The sequence below is a fragment of the Pogona vitticeps genome, chromosome 3 (genome assembly GCF_051106095.1).
Source record: "Pogona vitticeps strain Pit_001003342236 chromosome 3, PviZW2.1, whole genome shotgun sequence".
NCBI classification, from domain to species: domain Eukaryota; kingdom Metazoa; phylum Chordata; class Lepidosauria; order Squamata; family Agamidae; genus Pogona; species Pogona vitticeps.
The window spans coordinates 56,525,112-56,547,340 of NC_135785.1; the positions used below are offsets into that span (position 1 = coordinate 56,525,112).

Consider the following 22,229-nt stretch of genomic DNA (forward strand, 5'->3'; position numbering starts at 1 on the left):
AAGCTGTAATACTGAATATGACTACAGATTTACTTACATGAGAGTTAATGCATGCAAGTTGTCCTGTGTTAAAGGAGCAGCTGGGAAATGATCTGCTGTTTGGCTTATGCAAAATACACAAAGCAGCTATTTGTGTTTGTTCAAAGTTATGGGAGGTGGGCCCTACAGATCAGCACACAGTGAACAAAGCAGACATGCATGCAACATCTCTTACACCCACCCACTGGTGGGACAAATTTGCATAAGGCATCGTCTGGAGCCAGTGATAACGAGAGGAGCAGGACCGAGGGGCTTTAGTAAGTTATATGTACATGGATTGAAGATGAGACCACACAGTCAGTGAATACAAAAGATCGACAGTCCCAAGAAATTTATAATTGTAGGAGGAAAGCACTTAAGAAACAGAATGTTAAGAACCCACCACTGACGTATCACACTAATGAAAAGCTGCTGACTGGGAAGGAGGTTACAAAATCCCTCTTTTCTATGTGCTAATTTACCACGTACAAAGTTCTGCAATTTTGTCTGAATTAAAAACACACACACACCCAAAAAACTGGGAGGAGCAATCAAACATATGACACTTCCAACTAGAATTTAGAGGTAATACAGTCCAGAATTCACATGCAACATCCCTGGGACAACCTGAACTGCTCACATTCAGAACAATGACAGAACAAATGACCAAGACTCACCATACTCCATTCTTGTTCTTTGCCCACTTCTATAGTAGAACTGGGACAAATCTATTTCACTCATGTTACCACTGCTTACTTATCTGTACTCTCCCAATGGCTCTGGTAGTAATGACAACATTAATGACTCTCAATTGCACTGATGTTGTTACAAGTAAAATATCTCTCAAGAAAATCTGCACACTACTTCTGTTATTTTGGTTACAGCTGTATGAGTCACCTCAGGCTCTCTCTCTCTCTCTCCCCCACCCCACCCTCAGCACTATTATATTAGGAACAGTCCCTGGGAAGATTTTGGTTCCAGAAAGGGATTTTTTTTTTTTTGCAGGAGTAATCTGATTCCCATCTACATAATTTTAAAAAGGGAAGTGCCTCTCATTCCCACCACTGGTAAGAATGGCTTCTATCACACAGAAGAAAACCAATCAATTTTCTCTTTTTCTCTCACAGTGGAAGAAATGCCCAGACACACTTCTAGGAATGCTTTGGAATCTTTCCATGGTAACAATGTGGTTTTCTGCTGAACTCACACTAAATGCTGGATAGTACCTTGACAGGGATCTGTAGATCACCTAGCACAGTGACTCCTAACTTGGGGTACATATACCTGGGAGTACAAACCAGGGCATTTAGAGGTACGTACGGGGAAAATTAATAATGGTGTGGAAAAGCACATACATCAACAATGTAATCCAAGAGAGAAGCAAAAAGTAGTGAAATTAATTGAATGTCAACATATGACCCTTCTCACTAGAATTCAGAGATAATTGGTGGTGGAGTGGGTTTTCATCATCATCATCATCATCATTACCACCACCACCACCACAACAATAATAATATGCTGCATTTCTCCCAACAAGGGGCCCAAAGTGGCTCACAACATTAAAATTCACACAATTTGAAAACACTATAAGTTAAATATTAAAAGATAAAGTAACTAATATATGATTTAAAATACTGTATGATTAAAATATGAAAACATTAAAAGATTAAAATTATCTACTAAAATGGGGTTCAGAAATTCAGTTATAATTGTTAAAAGCCTGCCTGAAGAGATAGGTCTTTAGCATTTTTCAAAAGGGTAACAGGGAAGGGGCCATCCTGATCTCCCGAGGGAGAACGTTCCATAGGCTGGGAGCTGCCCATCCAGCACAGGCAGTATCCCTATTCCCTCATCTGCCTTCCGACTAACCAGGAGCACCTCTGTCTTGTCTGGATTAAGTTTCAGTTTGTTTGCCCTCATCCAGCCTATTACTGATGCCAAGCAGTTGTTTAGAGTCAAGATAGCTTCCCTGGAATTAGGTTGAAAGGAGAGATAGAGTTCTGTGTCATCTGCATACTGGTGACACCGAGCCCCAAAACTCCTCTCCCAGCGGTTTCATGTAGATATTAAAAAGCATGGGTGACAAAGGACAACCCTGTGGATCGCCACAGGCCAATGGCCAGGACATTGAGCGGGAGTCACCCAGCACCACCTTCTGAGTTCTCCCATCCAGGAAGGACTGGAACCACTGGAAGACAGTGCCTCCGAGTCCCATCCCAGAAAGACAGCCCAGAGGGATACCATGGTTGATGGTATTGAAAGCTGCGGAGAGGTCCAGCAGAACCAACAGGGACACGCTCCTCCTGTCCAGTTCCCGGCATAGGTCATCCACCAAGGCGACCAAAGCTATCTCTGTCCCATAGCCAGGCCTGAAACCAGATTCCATAATTCACTTCCTCCGGGAATCCCTGGAGCTGAGAAACCAGCACACAGTCCAGTAGCTTGCCCAAAAATGGGATGTTTGAGACTGGCTGGTAGTTATCCAATACACTGGTTTCAAGGGAGGGCTTCTTCAGTAGCGGTCTTATTACTGCCTCCTTTCATGATTTAAGAGAATACAGTAATTAACTGTTTTGTTATTTTGGGGAATGCTGGGAATCCCTCCCTAAACAATGTGTTGTAAACACACCACTACAGCATGCACGTTCAGTGGTGCCCCTTACAGGCTCAGCTTTCATTCTCTTTCGCTTCACAAACGTTCAAGTGCTGTCACACTGGTACATGTATAAAAAAGCACCTTGGTCAGTTCTGTGAACAATGTTAAATGGGGGAGTTCTGGGTCTTCTTTTTGTCATCATTTTAAGTTTTAAATAAATTTTTCAATGTGTATATCATTAGATATTTTAAATTATTAATAAATTAAATGCCAAATGCAACGTATGGTTGCAATGTTCTCGGTGACATATTTACTTGAATTCATTGTATCTTTTGAGTTTTCCATGCAAATATACTGCACTGTCTGTCCACCTTATTATTCCATTCATTTTTAATCCAATTATTTTAATCCAATTTATTTACAGTTACAATTTATACATTTGAAATATCAGCAACTACATTAATTACAAACATTTTGTTAATATAAAGAGTATAATTTATGGAAATGGGCTGCCAAAGAGTATGCAAGTAAAAAGAGGTTGAGAAATTCTCTAGCAGAATAGTTGATTTTATTGAAGAATTGTGAATACTTGTGCAAGGGTACATGCTGCCCCAACATAGATTCTTCCTTCCAACCTTTCTCTTGCTGTGGTGCTGCCTGAAGGAAGTTGTTCTGTTGGGCCCTGTTTATATTTGTGGGAAAAGGACTGTGAATAAAATCCCCCTTTTCTAAGAATAAAAATCCACTCTAATGGGCCCAATAGTCTAGTCTTCCTTTACACAGCATCCTATCGTGCTGTACCTCAAGCATCTTCTGAAAATATAGTATGTAACTTCCTCCCAAATATCTTATCTACCAAGATTAGATAGGAAATGCCTCCCGCTTTACAACTCTGGCCATGATGATGTCCAACTATGGGCAGCAAAGAAACAACAATAAGAATTCACACCTTTCTATTAATAAATTTTATTAGCCTCTTCCTAAATGCATGAAGGACCATAGCTGTTGAGTGGCGGAATGGTCTTGTCACTTCTGTTGCCTTTGTTTCTTCCACTTAACATATAAATCATAGTGAGTAAGGACTAACGTGACCATGCAATTAAAAAAACACAGTCCACAAAAAAAGGGAAAAAAAGAAAAGGGAATTTTATTTAACAACAGCCCAAACTTTATAGACAGAGTCCTAAAACTTGTAGCTCTCTAAACCTTACATTCTCATTCTGAAATGCTACAAGTTATTTCCATCATGGCACTTCTGTGGTGTGCTAATTGCATAAAAATTGCCCACAAAAGCACAGAGCTGGAAATTGCCCACAAAGGCATGAAATGCCCGCAAAACATGGGATGAAGATCTCTTAATAAAAAACCAAAACAAAACCTTAAGAAACCTTGCATTTAAAAAATGAAGATAAGTTGTGCATATCTTCCTTTCAATGAATAACAATAAAAACACAAAGTTTGCTTGCACTAAAACCTCCATACTTACTCATCTGAAATGTGGTATATTCTGTCAATTTAGAAAAGACTATTGCATCCCCACATTACACCCATTTCCAACAAAAAGCACAAATGTTTCAACTATTTATTGTTTGTATTTTTTCTGTGCCATCAAGTCAGAACGGAGTTACAGTGAACCTAACATGGCTATCAAGCTGAGGTATTTAAGGGGTAGTTTTACCGGTTCCACACCCCCAGCGAGTTTCCATAGTTGGGCAGTATTTGAACATGGGTCTCTTGAGTCCTAGTCCATCACACTTCCTACTGTACTACATAGTATACTTATTGTTTATACTAATATGAAACCTTTGACTTTCTGCAAGGTTTTGGTTTGGTCTCATGTCAAAGCAGGTGGTCACTAAAACTGGGCCTTCTCAAAGCTTTGAAGTGGGGTCTAAACAAAACTTGTATTCAGGGTCCCTAAATCCTGATGAAAATGTATGCTGTAAACCTTTACATGACATATGGATAGACAGAAAAGGGGAATGAAATAAGAGCACTGCAATTAGTTGGTTATGCCTACATCGACAGAACAGGAATACCTCTACCCAACATCAATGTTATGCTTCAGAATTAAATACTTCTTTCCCAGAAAAGTAGGGTTCCTCACACACAGGTTGACCTCACTAGAAGAGATCTAGGCATTGGCATGAGGAGTAAAAGATAATTGCTTGTGCCCTAATTTAGCATGATAACTTCAATCTGTTAAAAAGTTGCAACTAGAGTAGGTGCATTGAATCAATGAGGATTTGGTGAATCAACACCCACTGATTCAGTGGGTCTACTCTGCTTGGAACTTACTATTGGATCTTAGTCAAAGTGTCTTTGTTCTGCTGCATAAAGTTAATGAAGCAGATATTAAGTAAAGGATGCTGCTGCAAAATATATATATATAAAACAAAAATAAAAACCTGAAGTCCCAGGTCAATCTTGAAAGTCAAGGTGCCTTGCCTATATGATTAGTGTAGTACTTATGTATTATTATTATTATTACTATTACTATTACTATTATTACTATTACCATTACCATTACTATTATTATTATTATTATTATCATTATCATTATTATTATTATTATTATTATTATTATTATTATTATTATTATTATTATTATTATTATTATTATTATTATTATTATTATTATTATTATTACAGGCTAACAGTGAAAAAAGCACCAGTTTTCTTATTTATTTATTTATTTATTTATTTATTTATTTATTTATTTATTTATTTATTTATTTATTTATTTATTTATTTATTTATTCATTCCATTTATTCCATTTATACCCTGCCTATGTGGTCATTGCGACCACTCTTGCAAGACCAGATGCAATTCTCTTTTAGGTCATGCTCAAAGAGCGCACACACTGCTATTTTCCTGGCTCACCTAGAAGCAAAACACAGTTTGCTTTCTGACAAGTTAAAATCCAACCTCCTGGAAACTTTGGCCAAACTAAACATTCAGTGCTTTAGATTAAAATGTCACAATCTCCCTTGAAATTTTCAAGTGAAACATTCAGTGTTTGACTGAATATGTTCCCACAGTTCCCATCATCATTAAACTTGTATCCTAGCTGAAAACTTTGAAAAGTATGAAGCATTCCCTATGAAAAATTAAACAATGGATAGTACAAAAGGTGTTCATTTTCATGCACTGACCACATTTCTCAATCCTCTGTTTCCCTGCTGCCACTCAGAGATGGGCTAGAAGCCAAGTCTGTTCTGCAAAGCTTGTTTTTCTATTTAAAGTGTTCATTTTTATTAATAACCCTTTAATGTCTACACACCAGCCCTGTAGGAGTTGCATTTCCACGTTATGTCATAGGGAACTATTACACATTTAATTCTTGCGCCCACAAATCCATATGGACATCATTAAACATATATAGCACAGCACTAAACTCTGCCCTACAAGACCCTTGCAAAAATAATAATTCCCGGCCCCCATCCGAGGTCATGGGAAAGTAAAAATGGCAAGGAGGGGGAATCTTAACTTTCCATTCCCCAAAAAGCCAGAAATGAGTGAAACATATGCCTTTCCTCTATGTTTTAAACTCTGAATTGCAAAAATTCTAAAACTGAAAATGTATATGAACCAAATCTAAAACTTCAAGCAATATTGGAGAGGAACGTGCTATCAGGTGCCCTGAGCCCTTGGTGGAAAGGTGACAAATACATGAGCTAAATAAATAAATAAATGATGCTGGCAGGAAACAGAGTCCGGATTGACAAGGAAACAAGCCAGAAGGAAAGCCCTTATATGTACAATCATCTTTGAAGAAACTCACAATCACGTTTAAATATACTGTTAGCTTTTCCCAGCTATCTGAGCTTTATTTTTGGTGCTTTTCCCACTCTTCTGTCTTTTGACTACAGTGGGGTCTCTACTTAAGAACGTCCCTACTTAAGAACAATTCCACTTAAGAACAGCTCCATTTGCTAAATTTTGCTTCTACTTGAGAACAAAAATCCAAGATAAGAACAGGAAAAAACAACTTTCCTGCTCTTTTTTTAACCTTAGGTCATCTTAGGTTTAAAAAAAGTTCTCCCCCTAGTGGTAGAGTACGTATTAACCAGCTTTGCATTAGTTCCTATGGGAACTAATGCTTCAGTGTACGAACGCACCTCTACATAACAAAAAAACAGCCAGAACAGATTAATTGGTTTTCAGTCCATTGCTTCAAAATTAGCTTCGTCAGAAGTGCTTTTAACACTGTTCCCTGACCTAAGGGGCAAAAAAAGAAAAAATATCCCCCTCTAGTGGTAGAAGGCGGAATAGCAGCTTCCCATTAGTTTCTATGGACAGAAAAGAGCAGATACAGATTAAATGGTTTTCAATGCATTCCTATGGGAAATGCAGATTCTACATAAGAACTTTTCCACTTGAGAACCACCTTCCAATACGGATTAAGTTCTTAAGTAGAGACCCCACTGTACCTCAGCTACAACTATTTTGTCTTTGTGCTTTATTTCAGTAAATTGGCTCCTACGTAATTGCGCTTAGGACTCATCTACTGTTCTGTCTTTTTCAGGAAAGACAAGGCCATCCTAGAAGAAGAGCAGTACCAGTGGTATTTCCTTGCATATATTGCAGTATTCATTTCAAGTCTGCTCAAATACATGTTGCTGCTTGAGGCAAAGGACAAGATGATACCCTTTCTCCACTTTATGTACAGAAACTGACTGGACCAGGAGTTGGTTTTTACTTCAACACTAGGGATAGGGAAGTGTCCTCCATCACATCTGAGGCAACAAGCTAGTTTAGGGCACCCAGGAAGCTTCTGTTGCATCAAAAGTGCTGCCCTCAAACAGACAGTCACAGTTATGAAGATCAAGAACAACATCCAGAAGGTGGTCATCACTGTCTCCCAGCATCTCCAACCTGAGGTGGTTGCCCCACTTTGCCTAATGGTAGGACTAGCTGTGATTCCCTTGTCACTCCCCCGCTCCCCCTGCCTCAGTAATTAGTGAAGCAACTGTGAATTATTCCAAAATGCCTGTGTCTCATCCCCCCAGTGTCCCTTGTTTGTTCTCCCCAAACCCAGGTCAGTAGTATAAAGGACCCTTATATTACTCAGGTCCACCCTCTGGATGTGTTTCTCTTTTATGCTGCCACCAGTGGATCTAGTCCACACTATACCAAATATATCTCAGATATGTGCTGCCAATACAACAGGTTTATTCATCTTTTAGTTGGTATGTAAATCACAGATGTAAATCACAGTTGTTGAGAATCATTCATTAAATTGGATTGATTTGATTACACGATTGCTTGTAAGTGCTTTCATTCACAATAACCACATTAACAATATTCTTTGACCACCCATTTATTCTCCATTCCTTTTAACTCTTTCCTATTCTCTATAACACTCCAACTTTCCAATCTCTGTCTTAACTCTCTAAATTCAAAGTCCTAAATTTCTCACTTCCATTCCCTATCTCTCTCCCTTTCTTTCTAACTGTTTAACTGTCCCTCTAACTCCGCCCCTCCTGTCTTATCATAGGCTCCTGCACTTGAGCTCCATATATGATGGACAGGAGTGATTTGGGCACTCCACCACAGTCTGTATCTCACTTAAGTAGGACTCAGTAGCAGACATACTAGCAGCATTAGAATTACAGCAGGAAAAAAAGTTATATACAAAAGAATCAATCCACACGTAAAGAACAATAAAGAACCATATTACATCGATCAATTACACTTTGTTTGAGCAGGTATATATGGCCAAAAGTAAAAGTTCCCAAAGCATCAATTGTGAAATATCTCAAGGAGCAACAAAACCCACAAGAATGTTCTTCCATATCCTATAGAAAATTATTTCCCTATAGGACATGGAACATACATTTTAATTTAACTTACCTATCCTGTGGGCATTACCACAAATATATATTATCAGAGACTAGGATGGATTTGATATTTTTTTTGCAGTACTTACCTCCCTGCCTTTCACACAAATGCACATGCATACAAAGAGGTTGCATACTAATTGAGACTGCAACAAATTTAATGAAAATGGTGAAACTATCCATGAAATGAGAAAAACACTCTGAAATATAATAGACTTGGAGCTGTATCAACAAAATGAAGTTAATGTTTGGAAACTTTCTTCCCCCTCAGCTAGAAACACTAAATTACAAACTTACTGAAGAGTCTTTTCCCCGGGCAGTATTATCATCATAACCCCACATTCTTCACCAACACAGCCTCTTTTGAGGTCACTATCTGTGAATGGCAAAGGCTGTTTTCCAGGATCCTGAACATTGTCTCTTGTCCTCTAAGCCAGGGGTCCCCAAGCACCGGTCCGTGGGCTTCGCAGGCCCGGCCGCAGAAACAGATCTCTCGTTTCCCCCACACGCATGCATGGTAGGCATGGTGCACTTATGCGCATGCATGGGTGAGTGGGCACATGTGCGGATGGGCATGGTGCACTCATGGATGGGTGTGGTGTGCTTGTGCACATGCGAGCACACCACGCCCATCCACGAGCACACCACGCTCACCCCTGCATGCGCGTGAGTGTGCCACGCCCCTCTGTGAGCATGCCACACCCATCTGTGAATGTGCCACACCCACCCACAGCATGGGGGTGCCCCCCACGTATCCACTGCTCTAATCCATTACTTTTTTATCCACATGTAACTCCCCAATGAATTCAGGAATCAATATTTAACTTGCCTCTTAAAGCTGCATATATCTTCCCAGGTGGGGACTCAAATTTGAACCTAGTAATACCAATTTTTGAGTGCTGCAGGAAAACATCTCTTTACAGGTGTGCCTCAGCATGTATCTCTAGTTCAGAATCTATACTCACTACCCTTCTGAAAAGATACAAAGTGTCATGCTATGAACATCATCACTGTTCGAACAACAAGGGCTTGATCTATGCCTGCAGATAGTCTGAGAACAATGGAAGCTTTTCTTTTATGTTCTGGGTAGTCCATAGGGAGAGGAGCTGTGATATTTCTACCACTCAGTGTCAGCAGGAAATAACAGTAGACCAAAGGCCTCTCCCTACCAGATGTGTGCATGTAAGCAAGAGTGCATGTATCTGGGTGCATAAACAAGCCTCTTGACCAACTGCCTCTTGCAGAGCTAGGGTCACTTACACCAGACCGATTACTTTCTTTCGATCATGTCACCACCTGTAGCTAAAGAATGATATAAGGCGGAGAGAGAAAATCTTACCATATCTTTCTGTTTGTATACTCATCCTAACATTAATCTATGTTCACATTTTAGGTGCAAATAATGGGATTCGGTAGAATGAGATACTAAGAGATAACACATACTTATTGGCTGAAATTCTGTTGCACAATTATACAAACAGCATAACGTAAAGGCAAATTTACTTAAGAATTTTTCATAGACCCTGTTTGTTGTACTCTGAGTCATAAGTATCCGTATGCAGGAGATAATTTCTCCAAAGGTTTATTAACTTATGAAAATTTGCTTCCAAAAGTTATGCCATTTGCATAACTGTGCAACAGGATTTCAGCTAATCAATTCATCTTCTATTAGTGGTTCAGAATCAAAAAATGAATCAGAGCCTAGCCTAAATTAGATTACATTAGTGGCATTAAAATTTACATGTGTGAATATATGTACAATAATGTGAAAAATAAAGTACACCCTCCTTGAATTCTATGGTTTAATGTATCAGGACATAATAAATATCCTCTGGTCCTTAGTACTGTAGGTCTAAAAATTAGGTAAATACAACCTTAGACAAACAGCAGCACATGACATATTACACCGTGTCATGATTTATTTAACAAAAATAAAGCCAAAATGAAGAAGCCATGTGTGAAAAACTAAGTACAACTTATGATTCAATATCTTGTAGAACCACCTTTAGCAGCAACAATTTGGAAGTAATTGTTTTCTGCATGACTTTGTCAGTCTCTCACATTGTTGTGAAGGAATTTTGGCCCACTCTTCTTTACAACATTGTTTCAGTTCAGTGAGGTTTGCAGCCATTTGTTTATGCAACACTGTCATAAGGTCCTGCCACAGCATTTCAATTGAAGTCTCAACTTTGTGCCATTGCAACACCTTGATTCTTTTCTTTTTTCGGCTGTTCTGTTGTAGATCACTGTCCTGTTGCATGACCCAATACCAGCCAAACTTTAGCTGTCGGATAGACAGCCTCACATTTGACTCTAAAATACTTTGGTATACAGAGGAGTTCATAGTCGACTCAATGACTCCAAGGTGGACAAACAAGTCCAAATCATCATCATCATCGTTGTCATCGTTCTTCTTCTTCTTCTTCTTCTTCTTCTTCTTCTTCTTCTTCTTCTTCTTCTTCTTCTTCTTCTTCTTCTTCTTCTTCTTCTTCTTCTTCTTCTTCTTCTTCTTATTATTATTATTATTATTATTATTATTATTATTATTATTATTATTATTATTATTATTATTATTATTATTATTATTATTAAATTTATATGCCACCCACACTACCCAAAGGTCTCTGGGCGGCTTACAACATTTAAAATACAATAAAATTTAGAAAATCATCACCCCTCCACCACCATCCTTGACAGCTGGTATGAGGTGTTTGTGATGATATGCTGTGTTTTGTTTTCACCAAACGTGGTGCTGTGCACTGTAGCTAAACATCTCCATTTTGGTCTCATCTGTCCAAAGGGCATTATTTCAGAAGTTGTGTGGTTTGTCCAGATGTGAACCTAAGTCATGCTGCCATGTTCTTTTGAGAGAGAAGAGGCTTTCACCAGGCAACTCTTTCAAACAAGCCATACTTGGCCAGTCTTTCTCTAATTATACTGTCATGAACTTTAACATTTAATATGCTAACTGAGGCCCGTAGAGTCTGAGATGTAACTCTTGGTGTTTTTTGCAATTTCTCTGAGCATTGCATGTTCTAACCATGAGCTGTATTTGCTTGGACGTCCACTCCTGGGAAGATTGGCAACTGTCTTGAATGTTTTCCACTTGTGAATATTCTTCTTCACTGTAGAATGATGGACTTCAAATTGCTTGGAGATTCCTTCCTTCCTTCCTTCCTTCCTTCCTTCCTTCCTTCCTTCCTTCCTTCCTTCCTTCCTTCCTTCCTTCCTTCCTCCCTCCCTCCCTCTATCTAGACCAAAGTCTACTCTGGGCGGCTAACAACAAGTTCATAAAACAATAACAGTATAATATAACAACAGCATAATATGATTCAAGATGGCAAATATGAATTAAATAATGACAGGAGGGAAGGCCTGCCGAAAGAGTCAAGTCTGGAGCTTGCTCTTAAAAACACCCAGTGAGGGAGCCAGGCAAATTTCTGGGGGTAGACTGTTTCAGAGACGAGGGACCCCTGCCGAGAAGGCCCGTTTTTGTTTGTTTCTCTCCGGGCCTTCCTCGGCGTTAGACCTCTCAGCCACCCCTCCTGGCTAGAGCAAATGATGGGGTAGATGTAGGTGGAAGAAGCCATTCCGTCAGATATTGAGGTCCTAAACTGTTTAGTGCTTTATATGTCATTGTTAATACTTTGAAATCAGTGTGGAATCAAACGGGCAGCTAATGCAGGGCAGCCAGAGTGGGGGAGATATGTTGTTTTCTTATTCTAGTGAGAAGTCTTGCCACTGCATTCTGCACCATTTGAGGTTTCCGCATCAGTCTCAAAGGTAGCCCCATGCAGAGCACATTACAGTAGTCTAATCTCAAGACTACTAGTGCATGGACCAGAGTGGTGAGCACCCCATCATCAAGATAGGGACGCAGCTGGGCAATCCACCAAAGATGGAAATAGGCGGTGCGGACCACTCACACTTCCTGGGTTTCCATGGTAAGTGCCAGATCCAGATGGACCCCCAAGCTGCAAACTTCAGTCTTCGTGGTGAGAGTCACCCCCCTCAAAAGTGGGGGAGTTTCCTAAATCACTGATGGCAGGGCCACCCACCCTCAGGACGTCCATCTTCTCCGGGTTCTGCCTCCCTCATCCTTTGCAGTACAGCCTCCAGGCAGCGCTGAAGGGATGAAACGGCATCCATTGTTGTAGGAAAAGAGGAGATGTAGAGCTGGGTGTCATCAGCATACCCACATCTCCTGATGACCTGACCCAGCAGCATCATATAGATATTAAACAGCATTGGGGAGATAATCTAGCCCTGCAGAACCCCACATTTGAGACTCCATGGGGCCAATATATTCTCCCCAAGCTGTACTCTCTAAGGACGGTCCTCCAAGAAGGATCGGAGCCAGGCAAGTGCCAGACCACCAATTCCCAACTCAGAGAGCCTCCCCAGGAGGATACTGTGGTTGACAGGCGGCTGAGATTTCAAGGAGGACCAACAGAGACGTTTTGCCCCTGTCGGCCTCCCTCAACAGGTTATCAAATATGGTGACCAATGCTGTTTCCATGCCATGGCATGGCCAGAAGCCTGACTGGAATGGATCCAGGGCATTAGTTTCATACAAAAAGGCCTGGAGCTGATCAGCCACCATCCTTTCTACCCCTTTGCTGAGGAAGGAAACATTGGCAACAGGCCTATAATTGCCAATGTTGTCTGCCGCCAAGCTTGGTTTCTTCCTAATGGGCCTAATGAGTGTCTCCTTGAAAGACCCATTAATTATTGCTGTGACCCATTCAGTTGTTACAGGCATGGCTGCTTTGATTAGCCAGGTCAAGCAAGGGGCAAGGGAGGAGGTGGTGGCATGAAAGCGATCAAGCACTTTGTCCACCATATCTGGCATCGCAGGCTGAAAGAGACTAAGTCTCATCAGGCAAGGCAGATCCCTGGTCATCTCTGCTTGATCTACTGTATTCAAAGAAGGAGAAAGATCCTGGCGGATGGTCTCCACTGTAGATTTTTAAAATGCTGCAAATTGGTCAGGTGAAATATTAGTGGGAGGCCTATCACTGTGACCAATTCTGGATAGATCATGTACATGCCTGCTCATTTGAAGCTTCACTTATCTGGACAGCGAAGTAAGCTCAACGAGCAACCCTCACCCTGGTAAGGTAAAGGTTGGTCGCGATCCTGACAGCTTTCAGATTATAATCCATCAGGTTTCATCTCCATTTGCACTCTAGCCTTCTCGTATTCTGCCTCATAGCTCACAGCTGCTGGTTAAACCAGGGTGCTGGCTGAGCTCTGCAGAGGAGAGGGTGTTTAGGAGCAATTGTGTCAACAGCCCTGGTAGTGGCCATCAACCAGGGTGTCGACAGGAGCACCAGTCAGACACCAGCTGGAATCCCTCTCATGGAGTCCTGGAATCCTATAGGATCCAGTAGCCTTCAAGGGTGGATCATTAAAATAGGTCCTTGTTCCGTGTAGAGAAGGAGAGCCACTGAGAGGTTGCATTTGATTAGGTGGTGATCCGACCATGACAAGGGGATGGAGACAAAGTCAGTCACCATCAGACCACACTCACTCTGCTTGGGGGAAAACACCAGGTCTAGGGTGTGACCACCCACGTGAGTGGGGCCATTGACATGTTGGGGCATGTCCAAGGAAGCCATGGTTTCTAAAACCTCTAGAGCCAGACCAGAAACCTCTCCTCCACATGGATGTTGAGATCACCCAAGACCAGAAGCCTTGGAGATTCCAACAGTGCCGCAGAGACAAAGTCCACAAGCTCTGGGAAGGAAATGGCTGCGTCACGGGAAGTGTGGTAACCCAGCAAAATCCCAATACCATCCCTGGCCCCAATTGAAATGTGAAGGGCCTCAAGACCCAGCGTCACCATCGTGGAGCACCTAACAATCTCTAGAGTGTTCTTATAGACAATGGCTACTCCCCCCTGCCCCTCCAGTCTACCCTGGTATAACCTGGACGACAGGCAAGAGTCAAGGCAACACCCCTGTCTCCACCCATCCAAGTCTCAGCTATGCATGCCAAGTCTGCATCCTCTTCCAGAATAAGATCTTGAATAATCTAAGATTTGTTGGATACAGACCTGGCATTCAACAACACCAGATTTAGAGTGAAGGGTTGGCTGATCTAACTACCTTGAGTCTGATGGCTGGTCACATTGCCAGAACAGTGAACAGCCTTCAAAAATCTGTTCAATGTTCTTCTGCAATGAGTAGGAACTGTACCATCAACATATCTCCCTCTACCCGTAATCACTCTGATGTTCTGAGGACCCCCACGGGGGGGGGGAGGGACAGGCCCTCCACTCCATGCCAGACAAAGTAAAAAACAAGAAAAGAACCAAGGAAATTACAACTGAAAATAAAGGATATATACAGTAATAATCAGTTTAACAAAATAATCAAATGATAATGTAAAAATAAGCATTTAAATTTAAATTGAATAGTCAATTTAAACCATTTAAAAAAACTGTAAGACTTTAACAAAAAAGTAAAAATAAAGAAAAAGAACTCTACACCCAGACAACCCCATCATAACCAGTGACAGTCCTTAGTCTTCCCAACAGGGTCGCTGCCGGAAACAGTCCAGTCCCACGCTATATACTGTAATGGTATTGGTAGTAGTCAGCTCTTTTAGGGCTCAGCCATCGCCTCCAGCACCCCAGAGGGACACCCAATGGACAAAGCTGCAAGCCAGATCCAGGTAAAGAGGCGGATGAATCCCCAAAAGCGACTGGAGATAAAATGCACTGGACACCAAAGGTCTGAACCTCCAGACAGATGAAAAGCAAGGAGGGCGGAGACATATTGGCAGTTCGATACACCAAACAGAGTCACCGCAATGCCTGAAATCATTGCCAATCCCCATTCGATGGAAGCAGCGTCCCCAAAGTGGGAGGTTTCCTCCACAGGAGGCGTCCGTCCACAGGTGTGGGCAGGAGCAGGGAGAAATGAAAAACTCCCACAATTTTTCACAGATGTCCCAAGCACTCCAAGGGCGCACAATTCCATACCTCCATCAGCAAAACAGCAGTTCAACAGCAATTCAAACTGCAAAGCCAGAGCTCACCCTTTCAAATCGGCAATGCCAGAGCTCGTTTTTCCAACCGGTACAGCCAGAGCTCACCTTTCAAACTGGCAAAGCCGGAGCTCATCCTTTTAACCAGCAAAGCTGGAGCTCGGTTTTCAAACCAGCAAAGCCAGAGCTCACCTTTCAAACTGGCAAAACTAGGGCTCGACTTATAACCCTTCCCAGATTGTTGGGCACCAGTCATTGCTTCTCTACGATTAATGCTGATGTGTTTCCTCCTTGGCATTGTGTTAGCACACACCTGAATGCTCCAGACCAGCAAACTGCTAAAACTTTGGCTTTTATAGAGGTGACCACACTTGCTGATGATCAGTTACTCAAGGGCATATGGTTAGCAGCACCTGGCTGCTATTTAGTCTCTTAATTTCTATGGAAGCAGCAAGGGTGCACTTAGTTTTTCTCAAATGACTTCTCCATTGTGGCTTTATTGTTATAAAATAAATATTGACACAGTGTATTATGTCATGTGTTGTTATCTGACGTTGTATTTACCTAATTTTCAGGTCTGCTAAGGAACAGATTATTTTTATTATGTCCTGATATGTAAAAAAAAACCCTTGAATTCAAAGAGGGTATACTTCCTTTTTCACATCACAATATACGTGCATAAAAAGAAATATCAAGTAAAACGATTTAGAGGGGATGTGAAAGAAAGAGAGAGAAGTTACATCTACATTACAAATTCCTAATACAGTAATTATACAGTAACTGGCTATGGCTTCCCAGGCTTTAATTCTCTTGGGAACTATGGGCTGATAGTTGAGGCAGGCACTACACTAGAGATCTCAGATAAACTGAAATTCTCTGGACTCAGTGAGGAGAAAGAGTGATGCTTGCGATGTAGATAAGATAAAAACAAAGGAAAAGGGAGAGAGAGGGAGAACAATTACATAATGAGAGAGGAAGACAAATGAAAAGAGAGGAGTAGAAAGAGATAAATACTATATAAATTAGGCTGGAATCCTCACTTACCCCAAAGTAAAATCAGTGGAATTGAACAGAAATTTAAGAATGCTAGTGTTAACCATCTGAAACTGGGTCACTTGTTTCAGGGTAGCATTAAGGCTGCCAGCACATGATTAAATGTATTCATAGCAACAACATCTGTTAACAGGTTAAGCTTTTAGGAGCTTTAAAGATGCTAGTTCAGCTATTTCAAGACATTAGATTTCTCAGTATAGTCCAACAATTGTTTTGGGGTCTAACATCAAGCCTATTGTTTCTCTCTCTCTCTCTCTCTCTCTCTCTCTCTGTCTTTTTCTCTCTCTCTTAGCTCTAGGTAGGTCAGATTACTAACAAGTGGTTTCCTGTGGTTTCTTGACAATTTTTCAGATTCTAATTTAGACCAAATGCAACTGGATGGATATCATAGCCTGAGGTTTGCTGCAGTGCTTTGAAACCAGTCTTCCAAGGCAGAAACCTCTTCAATGTAGGACACATCACTTATTCTGTTAGTGCAGTTGCTCCTCACTAATAAGAGCATCATACACTCAGTACTGTGAATATAATTCTCAGAAACAGAATAGCTTACATCTTGGGCTTTCCATTTTAAGGCTGGGGGCTTCTCTACAGAGTAAATATTTGTCAGGCATTTCCAGCACAGCAGCCGTATTAGTCTGTAGTTTTTCACTCAAGGATATAAAAGAGTCTTGAAGACTAATATTTACTGTAAAATTCATGGACAGTAGCCCATTTCTTCAGATGCAAATCGAGAACAGGGCTACAGTCTACAAATGCTTATATCAATCAAAATTTGCTAGTCTTTAACGTTCCACAAGACATTTTGTTTTTTATCAGAACAAAGTTGATGGGTACCTATGATTGGTACATATGATTGGTTCCAAGAGGTTTATTTCCCAGTAGATGTAATAACATCTACTAAGCAACCAGCATGAATTTGACACAACTCCGGGAGGCAGTGGAGGATAGGAGGGCCTGGCGTGCTCTGGTCCATGGGGGTCACGAAGAGTCGGACACGACTAAACGATGAGATGTAATAATAACTATAGCTCACTGGTTTAGACATCTGGTTGAGAGTTCAATTCCCCACTGTACCTCCTTGACAGGGGTGACACTCAATGATCCATAGGGGCTCTTCCAGCTCTGCAGTTCCAAGATTGTTATTATTATTATCTGCATATTTTAGAACACTGCAAATGTTTCACAAAAATCCTGGTGATATTCTCTCTTGCCTTGGTAACATGAACCTTCACACTAATGACCTCAGTGACCCAGATGCCTGCTGGCCCTCCCCTATCTACCCTCCTTCTCTGGCCTATGCTTCTAGATTAATTTCCTCACCCACTGTCATGGCAATTCTCTCGATTTCTAAGAGCAATTCTTTCTCTGACGTCGTCACAGCCATAATGGCATTTCCTCTAGTAGCCAAGCTTCTGTTCTCAAAGTTGGTCCTAAGGTTATCTGTGAAATTTCAATTAAATCACAAGCTTTGATAATTCGATAAGCTGCCTGTCATTTTGAGTCAAAACATGAGGTTATTTGATCTGCTGTTTGCACTTCTGGGGGCAGAGTGCATCAAAGACCATCAGCACAGACAGGCTGAAAGACAGATGATGTAGTGGTGACTTTCCAGAGGAATTGCTTATATACTTCCTGATGATCAGAAGGTAGTTATTGACCATTCATTTTGTGAAGTTTTATCTTGTGGATACTCCCCTGATCATTTAAAAGGCACCAGATTATCCAGCTGGATATTAAATTTAAGAAAAAAGTCCAGGCCTAGATCTTTCCTTCAGTTAATGTTTAGTGTCTAGAGATGCTGGGTTTGTTTATATGTAATGCCAAACTATAAACTTTAAGGGACCATAAAGCATCTGCTTTCTCTTATCTGAAGATGAGAAATGTAACTAGTTTTTGATTACAACTCCCAGAATCCCCCAGGGCCACAGAATTTTGGGAGTTGTAAACCAACAAAAGCAGTGTTTCCTATCTCTTCCTCCTTTTTATGCCATGATTCCCCTGCCTGGTTTGAGACAAACTGTGGTTTGCTGTTTCCAGAGAGGAAATATACAGTCTGTTAATCTATAGTCTGTTCAGGCAAAATTAACAGAGTCAAGTAGTAGCTCAAAAACAAATCTTTTTTCACTTGATGTAAGCTTTTGAGGATTGCACTCCACTTCTTCAGATGCATAATTTGCTACTTCATCCAAACCAGGAAACCATGCTTTGTATTTACCCTAGCAGGTAGGACTATAAATTCAAGTAAAACAATGATTTCCTATCCTAAAATGCAGAGCAATAAAAAAGTTGTCAGATAATTTAACTTGGTGATGGTTTTGAAAAAACACATACAAACACAAAAAACTATTTCTGTAAAAGGGATGTTGGTATCTGACGTCCTCCTGAACTGGAGGTAAAAGGAGGTTATCCACTTGGACTGTCAGGATAAATTCAATTACATATCATGACAAATTCATCTGAAATGCCAAAGATATTAATCACTTTGGCAGAAAGGAGACAGATCAATAAGCATAAAAGACGGTTTCAAAAACAAGTGAACATTTTGCTTCTTTGAAAGCTGAGTGGGAAGGTCCATGCTTTCATTGTAAGGAAGCCTGGTTAAGCATTATTCTGTAATCTTTTACAAATGCTATCCTATGAACCCACAATTTCCCAAATAAAACTGTTTCTTTGTAGTTAGATGTATGGATTTCTGACCATTTCATATTTACGTATTTATTTATTTTAGTGTATGGCTGCTAAATCAGTTTTAAGCATTTAAGGCTTAACACTGCAAATACCTTAAGAAAAGGTCAATATAACGTGTTGGGGAAGAGAAGTCTTCAACCTTTCTACACTAGTCACAAGTTTCTATTATATTCCCTCTAACTGCTGGTGTCAAAAATAACTGTTAAAGTAAAAAAAAAAGGTTTCATAAAGCATCTTTTTCAATTTCTTTGTTTAATTGGATTAATAGCAATCATATTTTACAGAGTTCAGGGAGGCTAATAGCAAATATGCCATTTCCTTACAGAAACTGTGTTCTGCAACTAAAAAGCAAGTCATTTTCTTTTGTTTGACTTTAGAGAGAGAGAACGCTGGGAAATGCTCCATCTTTAACATTATCCTATTTGTGCGAAGTTATTCTCAAGAACAGAGAGCTACATTCATGAAAAATGTGCCCTTTAAGCAACTACCCACCTCAAAATGAAAGCTCTGAATCAAAATCTGTTAGAACAAATGCAAAGCTTCCCACTGACTTTATTTAGCTTTGGACTTTGCTGACCAGAGTGGTTGAAAATCCATAAAGAAAGATTAATAGGGACAGAGCTTCAGTTGATCTAGCTGCATATAGTATCTTCAGCATCTGTTAGTATTGTTGGTGACCTTGGAGGAAGTGTGCAACAATCAATAAGGAATATGCAAAGCTGATAATCACACTGTTCAAACTCAATTTCAAGCAGTATGAGATTATAGGAGGGACTAAGCACAAGTTTTCATCTCATGAACAATGGATTTCTGTTCCAGCAATTAGTCTCACCCATATAACCTTTAATAAAGTTCTGTTTCAGTTCGAGAAGAGTTTTCTCAATGTGCTTGCTTCCTCAATGTGCATGTTTCCTTAATGCTAAATGTGCATTTGGTCCAGGGCACTACAGAACATTTAAAATTGAGATGTCAAACTACTGAGAATGGGGGACTAGGGCAGATGTCAATGTAATCATATGCGAGAGCTTGGAAAATTTAATGCAACTATTAGTTTGGGCAACAATTACAGTTTAGGATTACAACTCCCATGATCAAGGTATCTCCCCTGCCAGGTAAGTGTTGAAAGAAGATATAGAAAATTATATAAATGAGAACTTAAAAATCAAATTACTGGAATGTGATAAAAGAATATTAGAAGAGATTAAAGAAGAAGAAATTGCTGAGGTTATTAATAAACTGTGAAATGGTAAAACACTAGGCTATGACGAATTGGGTCCAGAATATTATAAACTCTTTAGTTCCATTTTGACACCTAAGCTAAAAATGCTTTATAATATAATATTGGAAGGGGAAACAATGCCACCTTTTTGGAAACATTCATTAACAATTCTTATTCCAAAACCCATCAAGGATTTAAAAGACCCGGGATCTTATAGGCCTATATATTTAATAAATCAAGATACAAAGATTTTTACTGCTATATTAGCAAATAGATTAAATAGATTTACAGCAAATTATATTAAAGCGGATCATTGTGGCTTTATAAAAGGAAGGCAAATGGATAATTTAACTAGGCAAGTTTTGAATATTATATGTGAGGCAGAAAAGGAAAAAACAAAGGCAGCTGTTCTATCATTATACATATTTAAGGCCTTTGACTGTGTGGAATGGCTAACATTAAAGCTGCTTTTAAAGGCTTGGGGATTTGGTAGTAGACTTATTGGGGTTATAGATCAGTTATATTTAGATAATACTTCAGAAATAATAGTAAATGATGGCTTAACAGAACGGATTTTTCTAGGCCTAGGCACAAGACAAGGCTGCCCACGATCACCACTATTGTTTTGTATGATTATAGAATTGTTAGCTAACGCAATAAGAAATGATTAATTAATTAAACAATTAGTAAAAATGATACAATTAAGACTAATTTATTTGCTGATGACTCATTATTAATAATTAAAAACCCATTAGAAAGTATGGATAGAATTAAAAATCATTTAGAAAAAAATGGGGAAATAACAGGATTAACTATTAACTGGCAAAAACACAAGTAATGATGTTTAATCACAACAAATATGAACAAGAAACATTTGTAAATAAATATGGTTTTAAAATGTGTAGTTATATTAAATACTTAGGTATAAATATACTCAAAGTGACTCAAAAATTAAAGGAGCAAATTTTAATAAATTAAAAAGTGATATTAAAGATAAATTCCAGGAGTACTCTAAATTGAATCTTTCGTGGTTTGGGAGAATCACTATTGTTAAAATGAAAATATTACCAAGAATAACTATTTCTATTTAGGATGCTCCCAGTACGATTAGAAGATGATGATTTTAAGTATTGGTAAGGATTAATTAATGGATTTTGTAATCAAGGTAAAAAAAATCAAGAATAAATAAAAGAAATTGGTATAAGACTCAAAAAAGTGGAGGTTTAGGTATTCCCAATATAAAAAATTATTATGTAGTAAATCAACTAAGATTTATGGGAGATATTATATATAACGAAGGAAGATTAATTTGGTGGGATACAGACTCTTCAGAAATACATGGAAATATTGAAAAATACTTGTTCAATGCAGTAAAAAGAAATATAATAAATCAGGTGAATACCCCCTTCTTAAGAAACATGATAAATGTGTAGAACAGATATAAAAAGAATTTTTGTTCTTTTACTTTGCCACTAAAATTAGTGACTGAAATAGAAAATTTCCCAGCAAACTTGAAGGGCTTTGTTGATTTGTTTAAGGATAAAAAAGTTACCAGATTGAAGGATTGGATGGTTAAAATGAGTTCGAAGGATCAGATTATAGCTAAACTTCAAACTAATAAATTATCACGTTACAATTATATCCAATTAGCTAGATGGACTAATGAGTGTTTGAGGATCAATGGCAAATGTAGAGAATGTACTAAGTATGAACAATTTCTATCATCACATGAAGACATGCAGAAGGATGCTTTGAAGAAGGGAGTAGGAAGTAAAATTTATAACCTAATTTTGGATCTGGAGGAAAATGAGATTGAAA

At 39.5% G+C, this 22,229-nt stretch overlaps 1 protein-coding gene and 1 long non-coding RNA gene across 17 annotated transcripts in view; one reads left to right on the top strand and one right to left on the bottom strand.

Annotated features, from left to right (window-relative positions):
* The window catches only part of SH3PXD2A (SH3 and PX domains 2A), a 338,938-nt gene that overhangs the window by 175,997 nt on the left and 140,712 nt on the right, over positions 1–22,229 (bottom strand). For 8 of the 16 annotated variants that reach the window (XM_078389487.1, XM_078389482.1, XM_078389485.1 and 5 more), the window contains exon 1: positions 38–551. The exons of 6 other annotated variants lie outside the window; for them this stretch is intronic. In XM_078389487.1, the coding sequence (XP_078245613.1) occupies positions 38–39 (2 nt within the window). In that variant the 5' untranslated portion in view covers positions 40–551. Of the gene's footprint in view, positions 1–37; positions 552–695; positions 785–22,229 lie in introns of those variants that run through there. 2 more of the 16 variants (XM_078389480.1, XM_078389484.1) reach the window with 2 other exon arrangements.
* Positions 4,027–7,552, top strand: LOC144587901 (uncharacterized). Its single transcript, XR_013543137.1, has 2 exons — positions 4,027–4,271; positions 7,144–7,552. It is a non-coding gene; the product is annotated as an uncharacterized LOC144587901 (long non-coding RNA).